Raw genomic sequence first — 15,153 nt, forward strand, 5'->3', positions numbered from 1 at the left:
CAAAAGTTTTACATTCTGATGAAATCCAGGTTATGAGTTTTTCCATTTATGGATCTTGCTTTTGGTATCAAGTATATGAACTCAGCCTAGTTTAGATCCTGAAGATTTTCTCCTAAAATAATATTTTATGTTTTACATTTAAGTCCATGATACATCTTGAGTTAATTTTTGTATAGGGTGTGAGGTTTAGGTCAAGATTCTCTTTTTTTTTCTTAACCTATGGATATCCAGTTGTCCAGCACTGTTTGTTGAAAAGGCTATCTTTCCTTCATTGATTTTGCACCTTTGACAAAAATAAGATTGGCACATGTATGTATATCTATTTCTGAGTTCTCTATTCTATTCCATTAATCTATGTGTCTGTCCTTCTGCCAATACCACACAGTCTTGATTACTGTAACATTACAGTATGTCTTGAAATCAGATAAAATCATTCCTCCCACTTTATTCTTCTATTTCAAGATTGTTTTAGCTTTTCCAGTTCTTTTGCCTTTCCATATAAATTTGAGAATAATCCTGTCTATATCTAAAAAACATCTTGCTGGAATTTTGATAAGAATTACATTAAACCTATATATAAATTTGGGGAAAATTGATATTTTTAATATTTTGAGCTTTCCAACCCATAAACACGGTATGTCTCTCCATTTTATTTAGGTTTCCTTTGATTTCTTTCATCAGCATTTTATAGTTTTCAACGTATAAGTCCTGTGCATGTTTTCTTCGATTTACACCTGAATTTTTCATTTTTTTGAGCAATTGTAATTGGTACTGTATATATATATATTTTTTTTGTGAGGAAGATCAGCCCTGAGCTAACATCCATGCTAATCCTCCTCATTTTGCTGAGGAAGACTGGCTCTGAGCTAACACCTATGGCCAATCCTCCTCCTTTTTTCTCCCCAAAGCCCCAGTAGATAGTTGTATGTTATCGTTGCACAGCCTTCTAGTTGCCATATGTGGGACACGGCCTCAGCATGGCCAGACAAGCGATGCATCGGTGCGTGCCCGGGATCCGAACCCGGGCCGCCAGCAGCAGAGCGCGCACCCAACCGCCAAGCCATGGGGCTGGCCCGGTACTGTATTTTTAATGTCACTGTCCATGTGTTCACTGGCTGTATATAGAAATACAATTGGTTTTTGTATGTTTATCTTGAATCATCGACCTTGCTGAACTTCTTAGTTCTAGGAGTTTTATTGTAGATTCCTTGGGATTTTCTATGGAGACAATCATGTCATCTCAAATAGGGACAGTTTTGTTTCTTCCTGTTTGATGTGTATGTCACTTATTTCCTCTTCTTGCCTTATTGCTCTGGCTAGAACTTCCAGCATTATGTTGAATAAGAGCAGAGAGAGTAAATATCCTTGCCTTATTCCTGATCTTAAGGGAAAAAGCATTTAATTTTTCACCATTAGGTATAATGTAGGTGTAGGGGTTTTTGTAGATTCTCTTTTCCAAATTGGTTTTTAAATTGGTCGTGCAGCAAATTGACTTGTTAATGAGGAAGGGTCCTATCTCAAAATGTTTCTCCCAATCTGAATGAAATTCACTAGCTAGACACTCACGGTTTTGAGTAAAGGCATCTTTTTTAATGCAAAGCCTCTTAGAAGGGTTAACATTTTGTACTGCTGTCACTCTTACCTTTATGGAATAGTTTATCTGTTTCTTTCCTCCTTGTCCAAGCACAAAAATCGTTGAATGAGTGGGGGAAGAAAGGAGGAACAATTTTTGGAGCAGAGAATGCCTCAGTTGGGCAGCAGGAGGTTACTGAGTGCCTTTTCTAGTTGAAGCACAGACAGAAGCTTTGAAAAGGATCTGAAGCCTAATTTAATCTTTTTAAAAATTTGCATCATTTTTATATAAATAACTATAATTTTAAAAGTAAAAACACTGCATTTGAGAAGTTTATTTTATAATTTAAGTGGTTCTGCATTTGTTTAATATTCTGCATTTGTTGATGCCTCCTGCAAAGTACATCTTGCAGAAAGCAAAAACATCCTGCTACTGATAGCCCTTTTGTCAAAAATGACAGCATGTCATTATTTTACTTACAAAACGAGGAGATGATATAACACCTCGTTAAGTATGAAGCACAAATTATATTTAACAAAAAAACAGATGACTTTTACTTACTTCATTTGGGAACATAATTATAGTATTTCATATCTTCTCAAGTTTCACAGAAATGTCCTAAGTAATTAGCCCATGCAGACAGTGAGAATTTGAAAGCGTTATTAAATTTTTTCTGTTGCAGTTTTACTTACAGAAAATTATTTACAATTTCATAGTATTGAAAGCTTTTGTTTAATGTACTTATTTAACATAGATCACTCAGTGATTCACGTTGTACAAGGTGAAGTCTGGAGACTACCCTTATGGACCTATTATCTTATAATTGGTTGTCTTGTTTCCAAGAACATAAAAAATATCATGTTTTGGCTTTCTTTGCTGAACTTCTAGAAGACCTGTTCTGTAAAATGTATTACTTCACTTCTTTCAGCTTTCGCCCCCCCCCCCCGGCCCCCCAGTGATTGGTATGGTGGAATAACATTCTAATAGCTTTTACAACTGTGAAGTTTGTACCATTTCTGTTTCATATGTCAGGCTGCAAATAAGCTCCACCCAGCAAGAATTTTCTTTAGAATAAGGATATGGCACTTTGCCAGGAGTGGAGCAGCAACTGTGATTAATAGGCAGAAGGTTAAGGATGAAAGTGCCTTGGAGTAAGCAATAAAATTTTCAAATTGATGAGAAGGAACCAAAACTCACAATGGGCAGAGGGATTGTCAGAAAATACCCATCTGCTCTGAATTAGTTCAGGTCTCTTGACCTGAATGAATTATATTTTTGAGGACTTATAGTACCTTTGAATGGGATTGTGGAGCTACTCTTGGTGATCTTTGAGGACATGTAGAGAGTAAGAGCATAATATACAAATGCCAATCCATGTAAAGCGGCCATGAATTACAGCCAGTGAACTCAATTTCAATCCCAGACAAGATTCTAAAATGTAATATTAAAGGGTGATTTGTGAGAACATATTAGAGAAAACAATAACCCTTGGGCCAATTTTGTGTTCGTTAAGAGAACCAGATGTAGTCCTTGCCATTCCATTTTGTGTAGAGTTACTAGATCCAGGAACTGTAGTAGGCATAGAATATATGGACTTTATGAAGGCATTTGGCAAAGTTTGTCATAATATTCCTGAAGACAATAGGAACAAGTATAGGTTGGTTGTAAAGATAATTGGGTAGTTTAATAACCAGTTGTAGAGTTGCACCTGAAATGTGCTGAGTAATGGATCAGAATAAACCAAGGAGATAAGATATGCTGTGGAGTTCTGTCCTCAACTTTGCCATATTCAACATTTTTAATCCATGAATTAAATGGATAAAACAACTTATAAGGATCAATTTTGAAAAAGACACAAAGCTTAGAATTTCCTGGATATCAAAGTCAATAACTAAAGGCTGAGTCTAAGACATACATATCTTCGTATATATGAATCTAAGATTTATATATGTGTGTATATATATATAAATATATATTATTTATTTATTTATATTTATCATTCTGCACTTGGATCTGAAAAACCAAATACTCACATAACAGAATGGATGTTATTGGTTGCAAGGAATGGGTAGCTTAAGGGAGAAAAAAGAATAGTGGAGGAAGATTGGGCTTGGATCCTAAAGGGCAAGTAAGGCAGCTAGATCTCAACGAGGACTGAAGTGAGGAGTGGGAAGGTTACTGGGTATAAGACAGTGACTGGTTCCATTTTTTTCTCTCTTACTCTGGTTCCACAGTGTCTTTGTCTTATCTTCTCTCTGTGTGTCTGCTTATTCTCCTCTCTTATTCCAGTAACGTGACTTACTCTATACCTTGCACATGACCCTTCTCTATTATGGCTGCCCTAAAGGTGTCCTAAATGCCCAGGTCTTCAACACTGATAGGCCTAGTTGGCTCATCCCAGTTTAGGGCTTGGTTCTTCTGGGTCTGATGTCCAGTCCTCATCCACCCATCAGCCATGGCTAGGGTGGATGGGTGAGGGAGGTGATTTAGTCACATTACCAAACAGAGCAGCCAGTACTGTGGAAGGTGGATTCTCTAAAAAAGGGGGCATAGGTGGGAAGGAATGGATTGGTATATTCAGTGTAATGAGAAATGGTTTCACACTGCAGTATTCTTTAAATAGGGGTTTTATTTAACATAAAAGCCAGTTATAGTACATAATAGCAACATATAATTGCTAAAAATACAAAAGACCGTTGTGATCTAAGGTTGCATTAGAAAATATTACTAATGCTATTACCAGTGAGATGTTAGAATGAGGGGAATTTGAGTCCTCTCTTACTCTGTTTTAGTGAGTGCCAACCACACTGAAGTGTTCAATATTGGGCACCATACTTTGAAACAGATACAGGACACCGGAACAAGTCAGAGAAAATGATCTAGCATGAGGAACAAATTCAAAACTATGTCATATGGGAAACAGCTGAAGGAATTGCAAGTGTTGACCTAGAGAAGAGAAGATATGGAGCTTCCTGATAGCTGTCTTCAAATATTAGAAAGAGGCTTGGGATTGTTCCACATGGTTATCAGGAGGTCTAGGACCAGTGGATGCTCCAGGGAGGCAGATTAGGGGTCAGCATGAGAAACAATTTCTTGATAGACAAAACCATCAGAAGATAGAACAGGCTACTTACAAAGTAGTTTCCCATCATTTGGGATGTTGAAATAGAGTCTGGATAACAATTTATCTAGGTTGGAATATACTCTATGAACCTAGCCAGACCTTGAACCAGGTTATTTTTATGATTTATTTCAAAGCTGTGGTTTTATAAATCTATAAATTTGGTATCAGTAGCAGTTAGATGATTGATGTAGTCATTCATCTGTATTCCACAGTATTATCTTATCGTTTTTAATTTGAAATTTTTATTATTGTAGTTTAAACGAGCAAAATTTTATTGTATAGAGATTTACAATTAGTTTGTTTCCACTGACTCTTGTGTAATGGCATTGCTAGGCAGATATGTTGGCATCACTCTTAGTTAAGAGAGCAGTTTCTATAGTCTTATGGGGAGGTTGCGTTAAGCGTTAAGTCCTCCTTGAATAATAAAAGTGTTGCTTTCATTTTAGTGCCCTGGAGCAAATATGTAATGAAGCTGTGTCTCTTATCCTTTGTGAATAGCAAGACAAGTAGAGGCTACTTGAGGAATATTTGTATACTTTCGACAGAAAAAAGAATTACTTCTCTCTTGACTTGACTAAAATTCCATTTTTCACTGCCTCTATGCTGGCCAGAGATACATGAACATTTGATCTGAATGAAGTAAGAGGATTTAGCTGACATACACATAGTAGACAAATATGATACAAATGGTTACAGGCTACAGGCATAGTACTGGTTTTAAATAGACCTGGGTTTAATCCCAACTTCTCCATCTATGAGCTGGTTATTTAACTGCAATAGTCTCCATTTCCTTACCGAGAAAATGGGTATAACCTTACCTATCTGAGGGGAAAAGAACGGATTTAGGGAGAAGAAATTAGGTTCTAAGTGTTTTTCCTATTTGTGGTTTTATGACAGAACATAAAATTCTGTAAAAATCATAACATGTTAAAACTGAATAGGAATTTAGCATTCATTTGGTCTAATGCCATAATTTTATAAATGAGGAAAATAAGATCTGAAAAATCCAAGAGGCATCTGCAGGATCACAGTGCAGTTGGCAGTGATTTCTTCTTACTTCATGAAAAACTCATCTTAAAACAAGAATTGTAAAGATGTTTTCATCATTTTTAGTTTTATTTTATGGAAAATATTTCAAGAGTAAATCTTTCTTGGAGATACTATGGAGGAATAATTACTCTGAAAGACTTTTCTAATTCCAAAATTTTGTGTCAGGGTCAATATCATGCCAGTTTTTAAAATTTTGTTCAGATGTAGGCAATGTCATAGTTGTTACTCCATAGCACAGTACTGTATACATTTACTTCATTTGACCAACATGGTTGCATCTTCAGTTGAACTTTGTTTTTTAGAATTTAAAAAATACCATGTCAGTAAATGTGTGTTCTATTTTCTAGATGTCCCCTGAAGAAAAAGTTTGTAAGTACTGTGGAGTCAGCTATCTAATTCTCCATGAGTTTAAGGCTATGGAAGAAAAAGTGAAGGCGATGGAAAAAGAGATGAAATTTTATCAAGGAAGTGTAGAACGTGAAAATAAACTTCAAGAAAAGCTACGGTTTCTTAGCCAAGATTTTGAACAGTACAAAATTGACAATGAATCCAAAACAGAAAGGTTGGAGTATGTTATTCTTTTCTGTCATTTATTTAATTTGAAAGAAAAGTGCAGAAAATAAATAGACTTTGAATGTTTTTCTAGAATTTCTCTATATCAGATATAATTTACACTTTTATACACTGAGTTCATTAATTATTGATAATTACTAAATATAATTGTTAATGTTAATTTGAGCATTCCTTTGAGGCATATATTTACTATTTGAATAAATAGAAACCAGTTAATTTCATAACTGTAAGTTGAGGTGGGTTAAGTTTTATTTTTCCCCAGATACATATCTTTATTTTATTATTGAGAAGATTTGTCTATAAAAATCGGGAATTTTTGTAGTTTTTGATACCTAACGTTTGTTTTTAAATGGATTGAATATTTAGATTTTTAGAATAAGGTTGTCTTGTTTTGAAAAGGATCCCAAGACATTAAAATTGGTACATGATTCTGAATCACTGAAATTGGAATAAAATTACAGAATGGATTCCTAACGCTGTCAAATTTAATCAGCAATTTAGTCTGCCTAAAGATACTTCAATCAGCTTATATAGACACTTCTACAGAATGGTTTTTGCTGGTGTTTTATGGCTTTTCCTTTTTCCTATGAATGAATATTTCCACTTAAAATATTGACAGCTGATGTTAATAAACGTTAAATTAATGAATTTAATGAATATCATGTCTTTGTAAAAGTAGAGACTTTGTTAAATCTCTTAGGATTAAGTACTTCTATTATATTTTGTTACAAATTTTTATAATTACATTAAATGTCAGTTGAGTCCGATATTTTTTAGTCTTTTACCAAAAAAATTTTGTTATAGTTTCTTGGATTTCAAATTTGAATAATAAAGTATCTCATAATATTTGAGTGGAAAAATAAAAAATTTGAAGTATTCGGTTTAAAATTTAAAATTTGGAGGGTTTTTGCCTGTCAGAGCTTCTTTTGTTTGGTGTTATTCACACTTTACTTTCTTTAATAAAATACTGTATTATATAAGTAATACATAAACACATGAAATAAAAGCAGTATATAGAAGAGAAGGCAAGAAGGTCCCTTTTCACCCCGCTGATTGCTTTCTTCTTACTGAGGATAAAACCACTTTTAATGGTTTGGTGTATATGGTTTTACATCCTTCACTGTGCCTTTACCTTTATGATAGATATTTTTTTTAGTATATGTAATGTATTATATATAAGCTGTGTAGTTTTTAAATCTTTATCTTTTAATAGACTAGTTTTTAACATACGCAATGTATTAATCATATCGTTCTGTGACTTTTGCTACTTAACTATATATATTGGAAATTGTTCCATGTTAATACATATAGATCTACTGTGTTCTTAGCTGCTGCAACATTTTCCTTACTAAGAATATGCCATAATTTACTTAACCATTTCTTTTTTCAACATTTACATTATTTCCGATATTTCTTATTACACGTAGTATTTATATTTATATTCTTGTGTACATATGTTTTCCAGAGGATAAATTCCTAGAAGTGAAATTGCTAAAAGAAAGGAAATGCCAATTTAAAATTTTGATAGATATTATACCAAATTGTCCTTTGAGAAGATAGCATTAATTTATATTTGGCGAATAGTTTATAGAGTGGCCATCTTCCTACAAATTTTTAATATTAGAGTCTTCCTGATTTTTCTCAAATTTTCACTTTTTTCTTGAGTAAAAAAAGGTTACTTCATTGTTATTTAATTTGTTTCTTTATTGCTAATGAGGTTGAACATTTTTTCACATGTTTATTAGATATTTTTATTTCTTTCTCAATTAATTACCTGTTCATATATGTTGTACAAATTTTTACTGGGTTATTTATTTTTGTTTATTTGTAGGAGTTTTTAATATAACATGGACATTTTACTTTGTTTATGCATGTTGCTAATATTTTCTCATGGTTGCTTATCTTTTTGTTTATTGTATTTTTTCTATATCAATTTTTTTTCGTATCCTATGCCAAATTCTGGTCAGTGTTCTGGTCAGTGTTCTGTGTCAGCCTTTGGCTGCAAACAATAGAAACTTACTCTGGATAACACTAACCTAGTTTCAGGCAAGTTGAAGAAAACATCATATGTTTAGAACTTTTATAGTATTGTTGTTTTACTTAGTTTTTTAATCTACCTAGAATTAATTTTCATGAGGTAGATTTAAAATTTCATGTTTTTTGTTATTGTTTTCTGAATGTATGGCTTATTGTCCCAATATCATTTATTAAATCCTTTGTCCTTTCTCCCTTGATTTGAAATACAACCTATTAATTTCTATTCTAGTCTATATCTGGACTCTGTTTTGTGCTATTGATCTTTTGTCTATCAATAGGTGTCTTAGTCCCTTTGGGCTGCTATAACAAAGTACCACAGACTGGGTGACTTATAAACAATGTTATTTATTTATTTCTCACAGTTCTGGAGGCTGGGAAGTCCAAGATGAAGTTGCTGGCATATTTGGTGTCTCCCGAGAGCCCCCTTCCTGGTTCACAGACAGCCATCTTCTTGCTGTGTCTTCACACGGCGGAAGAGGCAAGGGAGCTCTCTTGGGTCTCATGAGAGCTTCATCCATATGACTTAACTACCTCCCAAAAGCCCCACCTCCAAATAGCATCACATTGAGAAATAGGCTCACATTGAGAAATAGGCTTCAATTTATTAATTTTGGGGGGATACAAATATTCCGTGTATAGGAATGGATCAGCACCACACTTTTAACTACTTTAGCTTTATGTTTTGATATGTTGTGGGGCAAGTATTTGTTTTGCTTGACAGGTTATCCTGGCTTTTCTAACATATTTTCTCTTCTGGATGAACTTTAGAATCAGCTTATCAGATTCCATAAAACATTTTATATTATGATTTAGATTGGAGTTGCATTTACTCTCTAGGGCAATTTGACATCTTTATAATCTTGAGTCTTCTTATCCTGGAACATGGTATTTTTTTTCTCCATTTATATAGGTCTTCTTTAAATCCCTCAATAAAATTTTGTAATTTTCTTGCACTTTCCATATTAGTTTAATTCCTGGACATATAATTTTTGTTGCTATTGGGAATGGTATCTTTTTCTTCATTACACTTTTTAATTTTTCTGGAAGGGATTGATTTTTGTATGTTGATTTTATCTCTAGCTCTTTTACTGAATTCTTTTATTACTTGTATTTATTTTTCAGTTGATTTTCTTGAATATATTACATATATTCATTATATATGTATACACACACACACATATATAAAACAGTCACATTATATGCAAATAGTAACTGTCTTACCTTTTTATTTCTGATAGTTGTGCCTTGCCCTACTTCTTTTTATCTCATTAACTTGGATTGGACCTTTAGAACAGTATTGAATAGCAAACTTGTAGAATGCATCTGTCTTATTTCTGATTTAATGTGAACCTATCTAGTGTGTTTCTGTATTAAATAGGATGTTCGCTATAGGTTTCTTACAGATGACTTTTATCAGTTAAAGGAAGTCTCCTTTTATTTCTAGATCTTTAAGGTTTATTTTTTAATCAGGAATAGTTATTAAATTTTAATACATAAATGCTTTTGCATCTTCTCTTGGGATGATCATGTGATTTTTCTCCTTTAATCTGTTAATGTAGTAAATAATACTAATAGATTTTCTTATGTGAAGCTGTACTTGCATTTTTGGAATAAAGCCATTTTGATTATGGTATGTCTTTCAGGGTTCCCTAAATTTCATATATTTGCTTACCTTCTTCTTCTCCACAGTTATGAGCACTCTGTACCATTTTTCTATAAATACTCCCTTAAATATATGTATTTAAAGGAAATTTTCTGTGAGAATAGTGAGTGGGAAAACATTATCACTTACCATAAATAGAAAATAAAAAACAAATATGTAATTATTAAAATAAAATGTGTTTTTTCTCAGTACCACTAAAATAATTGCTCATGTTACTAGTTATGTGTGAAACAATTTATGAAGAATATTGTTCTTTTAATAGGGTGCTGGATTAATTTGTTAATGTTTTACATAGATTTTTGCATCTATGTTCACAGGTGAGGTTGGCCTGTAGTTTTCTTTTTTTACAGTGTAAAGACTGGCTCATACCAGCATCTTAAAAAAAGTTAAGAAGACTTCCATCTTTGGTGTGTACCAGACATTTTGAATAACATGTGAGTTGCCTGTTCTTGCAGCTTTGATAGAATCTCCTTCATAAAAAATATGTCTTGGGGGCTGGCCTCATGGCCTGGTGGTTAAGTTCAATGCACTCTGCTTTGGTGGCCTGGGTTTGGTTCCCGGGCACAGATGTACACCACTCATCAGAGGCCATGCTGTGGTGGTGACCCACATACAACATAGAGGAAGATTGCCAACAGATGTTAGCTCAGGGCAAATCTTCCTCAGCAAAAAAAAAAAAAAAAAAAAAAAAGTGTCATATCTTTTTTGGGTAATAGAATTTTGAAATCCATTATGCTTTCTTTATAATTATTAGCTTATTTATGGATTTTACCTCTTCTTGAGTCAATTTTGGAAACTGATATTTTCCTAGAAAAATCAAGCATTTCAAATTTCTTGGTATTTAGTAATGTGCAGGATCCTCTTATTTAAAAATTTTCTTCTGTATCTTTTATGACCCGCTTTGTCTTTTTTTGGGTTGATTATTTGTGTTTGATTAAGAGAGAGAGAGACAGAGAGGATAAAGAGAGGAGAGAGAAAACTTTTTTTATAGGAAAATAAACAGATTTGTCTGTTTTATTGGCCTTTTCAAAGAACCAGATTTTAGCTTAATTCATCAAATCTTTTCTATTTTATTAATTTACACTCTTATATTTATATTTATTTATTATCCTTTTACGAATTTCTAGTTTTCTTACTAGTTACTTCATTGAAGGCTTGGTTAATTTGTTTTCAGTCTCTTTTTCTGGTAATTACATTTAAAGTTATCGAGTTTTCCTGTGGTAACAAGCTTTGGCAACAACAAACATTTTGATAATAGTGTTTTATTTTCATTTACTTTTAAATAAGATAGAAGTTTAGTTTTAATTTCCTTTTTAATCTAAGAACTTCTTGGAAGAATATTTTTAAGTTTCTAAGTGGATAGTTATTTTTTGGCTATCATTTTATTTATGTCTATTTTTATAGAGGTAATAATATAGACAGAGAATGTGACTTATTTAGAAGAACTTATTGAGAATTTAATAAACAGTGAGTTTTTGGAAATACTCCATAGCTGCTTGAAAAGGATGCATATTCTTTGTTTTAGGGATATAAGTTTTTAATAGATCTGTTAAATACACTGGTTAATTGTGCTCTTCAAATTCTAAGTATTTTTACTTATTTTTGTCTATTTCATTTGGCAAATCATAAGGGAATATTAAAGTCTTGCAAATTGAATGTGGATTTGTCAGTTTCTATCTATTTTGAAGTTAAGTGGATGGGAGATATAGGACTTATCTTTTTGGATTACATATGTTTTAATATAGAATATTCTTGACCTACTTCAATTTTTCTAACACTTGATTTTTAAAATTACATTTTGTATCATTCCACTTCACAAATGCTTTATACTGAATTTTTTAAAAAATTAATAAATTTTTAGAGCAGTTTTAAGTTCACAGAAAAATCTAGTGGAAAGTACAGAGAGTTCCCATATACCCTCTGCCCCCCACCTACAACTTCCCACACTCTCTACATCCCACACCACAGTGATACATTTATTATAATCAGTGAACCTACATTGACACATCATTATCACCCCAAATCCGTATTTACATTAGGGTTCACTCTTGGTGTTATATATTCTGTGGGTTTTGATAAATGTATAAAGCTATGTATCCACCATTGTAGTATCATACAGAATAGTTACACTGCCCTAAAAATCCTCTGTGTTCTGTCTATTCGTCCCTCCTTCCCCTCTAAGGACTGGCAACCACAGATCCGTTTGCCATCTCCACAGTTTTGCCTTTTCCAGAATGTCATATAGTTGGAGTCATGCATTATGTAGCCTTTTCTGATTGGCTTCTTTCACTTAGTAATATGCGTAGAAGTTTCCTCCATGTCTTCTCATGGCTTGATAGTGCTTTCTTTTTAGCGCTGAATAATATTCCATTTTCTGGAGGTACCACAGTTTATTTATCCTACTGAAGGATATTTTGTTTGCTTCCAAGTTTGGGCAATTATGAATAAAGCTGCTATAAATATCCACATACAAGTTTTTGTGTGGACATACATTTTCATTTCCTTTGAGTAAGTACCAAAGAGTGTGACTGCTGGATCACATGGCAAGAGAATGTATAGTTTTGTAAGAAACCACCAAACTGTCTTCCCGTGTAGCTCTATCACTTGACATTCCCAGCAGCAATGAATGCGAGTTCCTGTTACCACATCCTCACCAACATTTTGTGTTGTTGGTGTTTTGGATTTTAGACTTTCTAACAGGTATGTGTGTAGTAGTATCTCATTGTTGTTTTAATTTCCCTAAGACATATGATGTTGAACATCTTTTCATATGCTTTCTATCTGTATGTCTTCTTGCTGACGTGTTTTTTCAGGTCTTTTTCCCGTTTTAAAATCAGTTTTTTCACTTATTGTTGAGTTTTAAGAGTTCTATGTATACTTTGGATAACAGTCTTTTGTCAGATGTGTTTTTTGCAAATATTTTCTGCCAGACTGTGGCTTGTCTTCCAATTCTCTTGACATTCTGTTTTGCATAGCAGAAGTTTTTAAATTTAATGGAGTTCAGCTTATCCATTATTTCTTTCAGGAATCTTGTCTTTGGTGTTGTGTCTAAAAAGTCATCAACATACCTGAGGTCATCTAAGTTTTCTCCTATGTTATGTTTTAGGAGTTTTATAGTTTTGCATTTTACATTTAGGTCTATGATCCATTAGAGTTAATTTTTGTGAAGGGTCTAAGATCTATGTCTAGATTCCTTTTTCTTTTTCTTTTTTTTTTTTTTGCATGTGGATATCTTTGAGTTGTTCCAGCACGTGTGTTAAAGAGACTATCTTTGCTTCATTGTATTGCCTTTGCTCCTTTGTCAAAGATCAGTTAACTGTATTTATGTTGCTCTATTTCTGGCTCTATTTCTCTAGTCTGTTTCATTAATCTCTTTGTCTTTTCTTTCACCAGTACCACACTATCTTGATTATTGTAGCTTTATAGTAAGTCTTGAAGTCAGGTAGCATCAGTCTTCTGACTTGGTTTTTCTCCTTCAATGTTAAGTTGGCTTATCTGGGTCTTCTGCCTCTCCATATAAACTTCAGAATCGGTTTGTCAATATCCACAAAATAACTTGCTAGGATTTTGATTGGGATTGGATTAAATCTATAGATCGAGTTGGAGAGAATTGATGTCTTGACAATATTGAGTCTTCCTATCCACAAACACAGAATATCTCTCCATTTATTTAGTTTTTTGTTTCATTCAACTGAGTTTTATAGTTTTCCTCATATAGATCTTAGACATATTTTGTTAGAGTTTGTTAGGGTTATTCTTAAGTATTTCATTTTGGGAAGGTACTAATGTAAATGGTAATATATTTTTAATTTCAAATTTCATGTGTTCAAGGTATATAGGAAAGTCATTGACTTTTGTATATTAACCTTGTATCCTGCAACCTTGCTATAATGGCTTATTAGTTACACTAGTTTTTTTGTTGATTCAGATTTTCTACACAGGCGATCGTGTCATCTGTGAACAAAGACAGTTTTATTTCTTCCTTCCCAATCTGTATACCTTTTATTTCCTTTTCTTGTGTTAGCTTGCATTAGCCTCTTGTCCTTGCATTGGCTAGGACTTCCAGTACGATGTTAAATAGCAGTGATGAGAGGGGGCATCCTTGTGTTGTTCTTCATCTTAGCAAGAAAGCTTCAAATTTCTCACTATTATGTGTGATGTTAGCTGTAGGTTTTTTGTAAATCTTCTTTATAAAGTTGAGGAAGTTTCTCTCTATTTCTAGTTTGTTGAGAGGTTTTATCATGAATGGATGTTGGATTTTGTCAATCATTTTTTCTGCATCTATTGATGTGATCGTGTGATGTTTCTTTGTTAACCTGTTAATGTGATGGATTACATTAATTGATTTTTGAATGTTGAATCAGCTTTGCATACCTGGAATAAATCCCACTTGGTTGTGGTGTATAGTTCTTTTTATGTATTTTTGGATTTCATTTGGTAATATTTTGTTGAAGATTTTTGCATCTGTGTTCAGGAAATATACTGATCTGTAGTTTTCTTTTCTCCTAATGTCTTTGTCTGATTTTGGTATTAGGGTAATGCTGGCCTCATTAAATGAGTTAGGAAGTATTTTCTTTTTTTCTATCTTGTGGAATTGAGAATTGGTGTAGTTTTTTCCTTAAGTGTTTGGTAGAATTTACCTGTGAATCCATCTGGGCCTGGTACTTTCTGTTTTGGGAAGTTTATTAATTATTGATGCAATTTCTTTAATAGATATAATTCTGTTCAGATGGTTTATTTATTTTTGCATGAGTTTCAACATTTCTTTCAAGGAATGGGCTTATTTCATCTAGGTTATCAAATTTGTGGGCATAGAGTTATTTGTAGTATTCCTTTATTATCCTTTTAATATTCATGGGATCTCTAGTGATGTCTTCTCTTCATTTCTGATGCTAGCAATTTGTGTTCTCTCTCTTTTTCTTTGTTAGTTTGCTTGAAGATTATCAATTTTATTGATCTTTTCAAAGAAATAAGTAGCTTTTCGTTTTGTTGATTTTTCTCCATTGATTTGCTGTTCCAATTTCATTGATTTCTGCTCTAATTCTTATTATTTCTTTTCTCCTGCTTATTTTGGATTGAATTTTCTCTTCTTTTTCTAGTTCCCTAAAGTGGGAGCTTAGGTTATTGATTTTA

At 33.0% G+C, this 15,153-nt stretch overlaps 1 protein-coding gene across 1 annotated transcript in view; it reads left to right on the top strand.

The window, feature by feature from the left end:
• LEKR1 (leucine, glutamate and lysine rich 1) overlaps nt 1-15,153 on the top strand; it is a 184,189-nt gene that overhangs the window by 8,855 nt on the left and 160,181 nt on the right. Inside the window, exon 3 of the mRNA XM_087440104.1 lies at nt 6,095-6,309. Coding sequence (XP_087296230.1) covers nt 6,095-6,309 — 215 coding nt within the window. The remainder of the gene's footprint in view (nt 1-6,094; nt 6,310-15,153) is intronic.

This window comes from Ceratotherium simum, chromosome 15, assembly GCF_057802395.1.
Source record: "Ceratotherium simum simum isolate JZ-2026a chromosome 15, ASM5780239v1, whole genome shotgun sequence".
In the NCBI taxonomy this organism is placed as follows: Eukaryota; Metazoa; Chordata; class Mammalia; order Perissodactyla; family Rhinocerotidae; genus Ceratotherium; species Ceratotherium simum.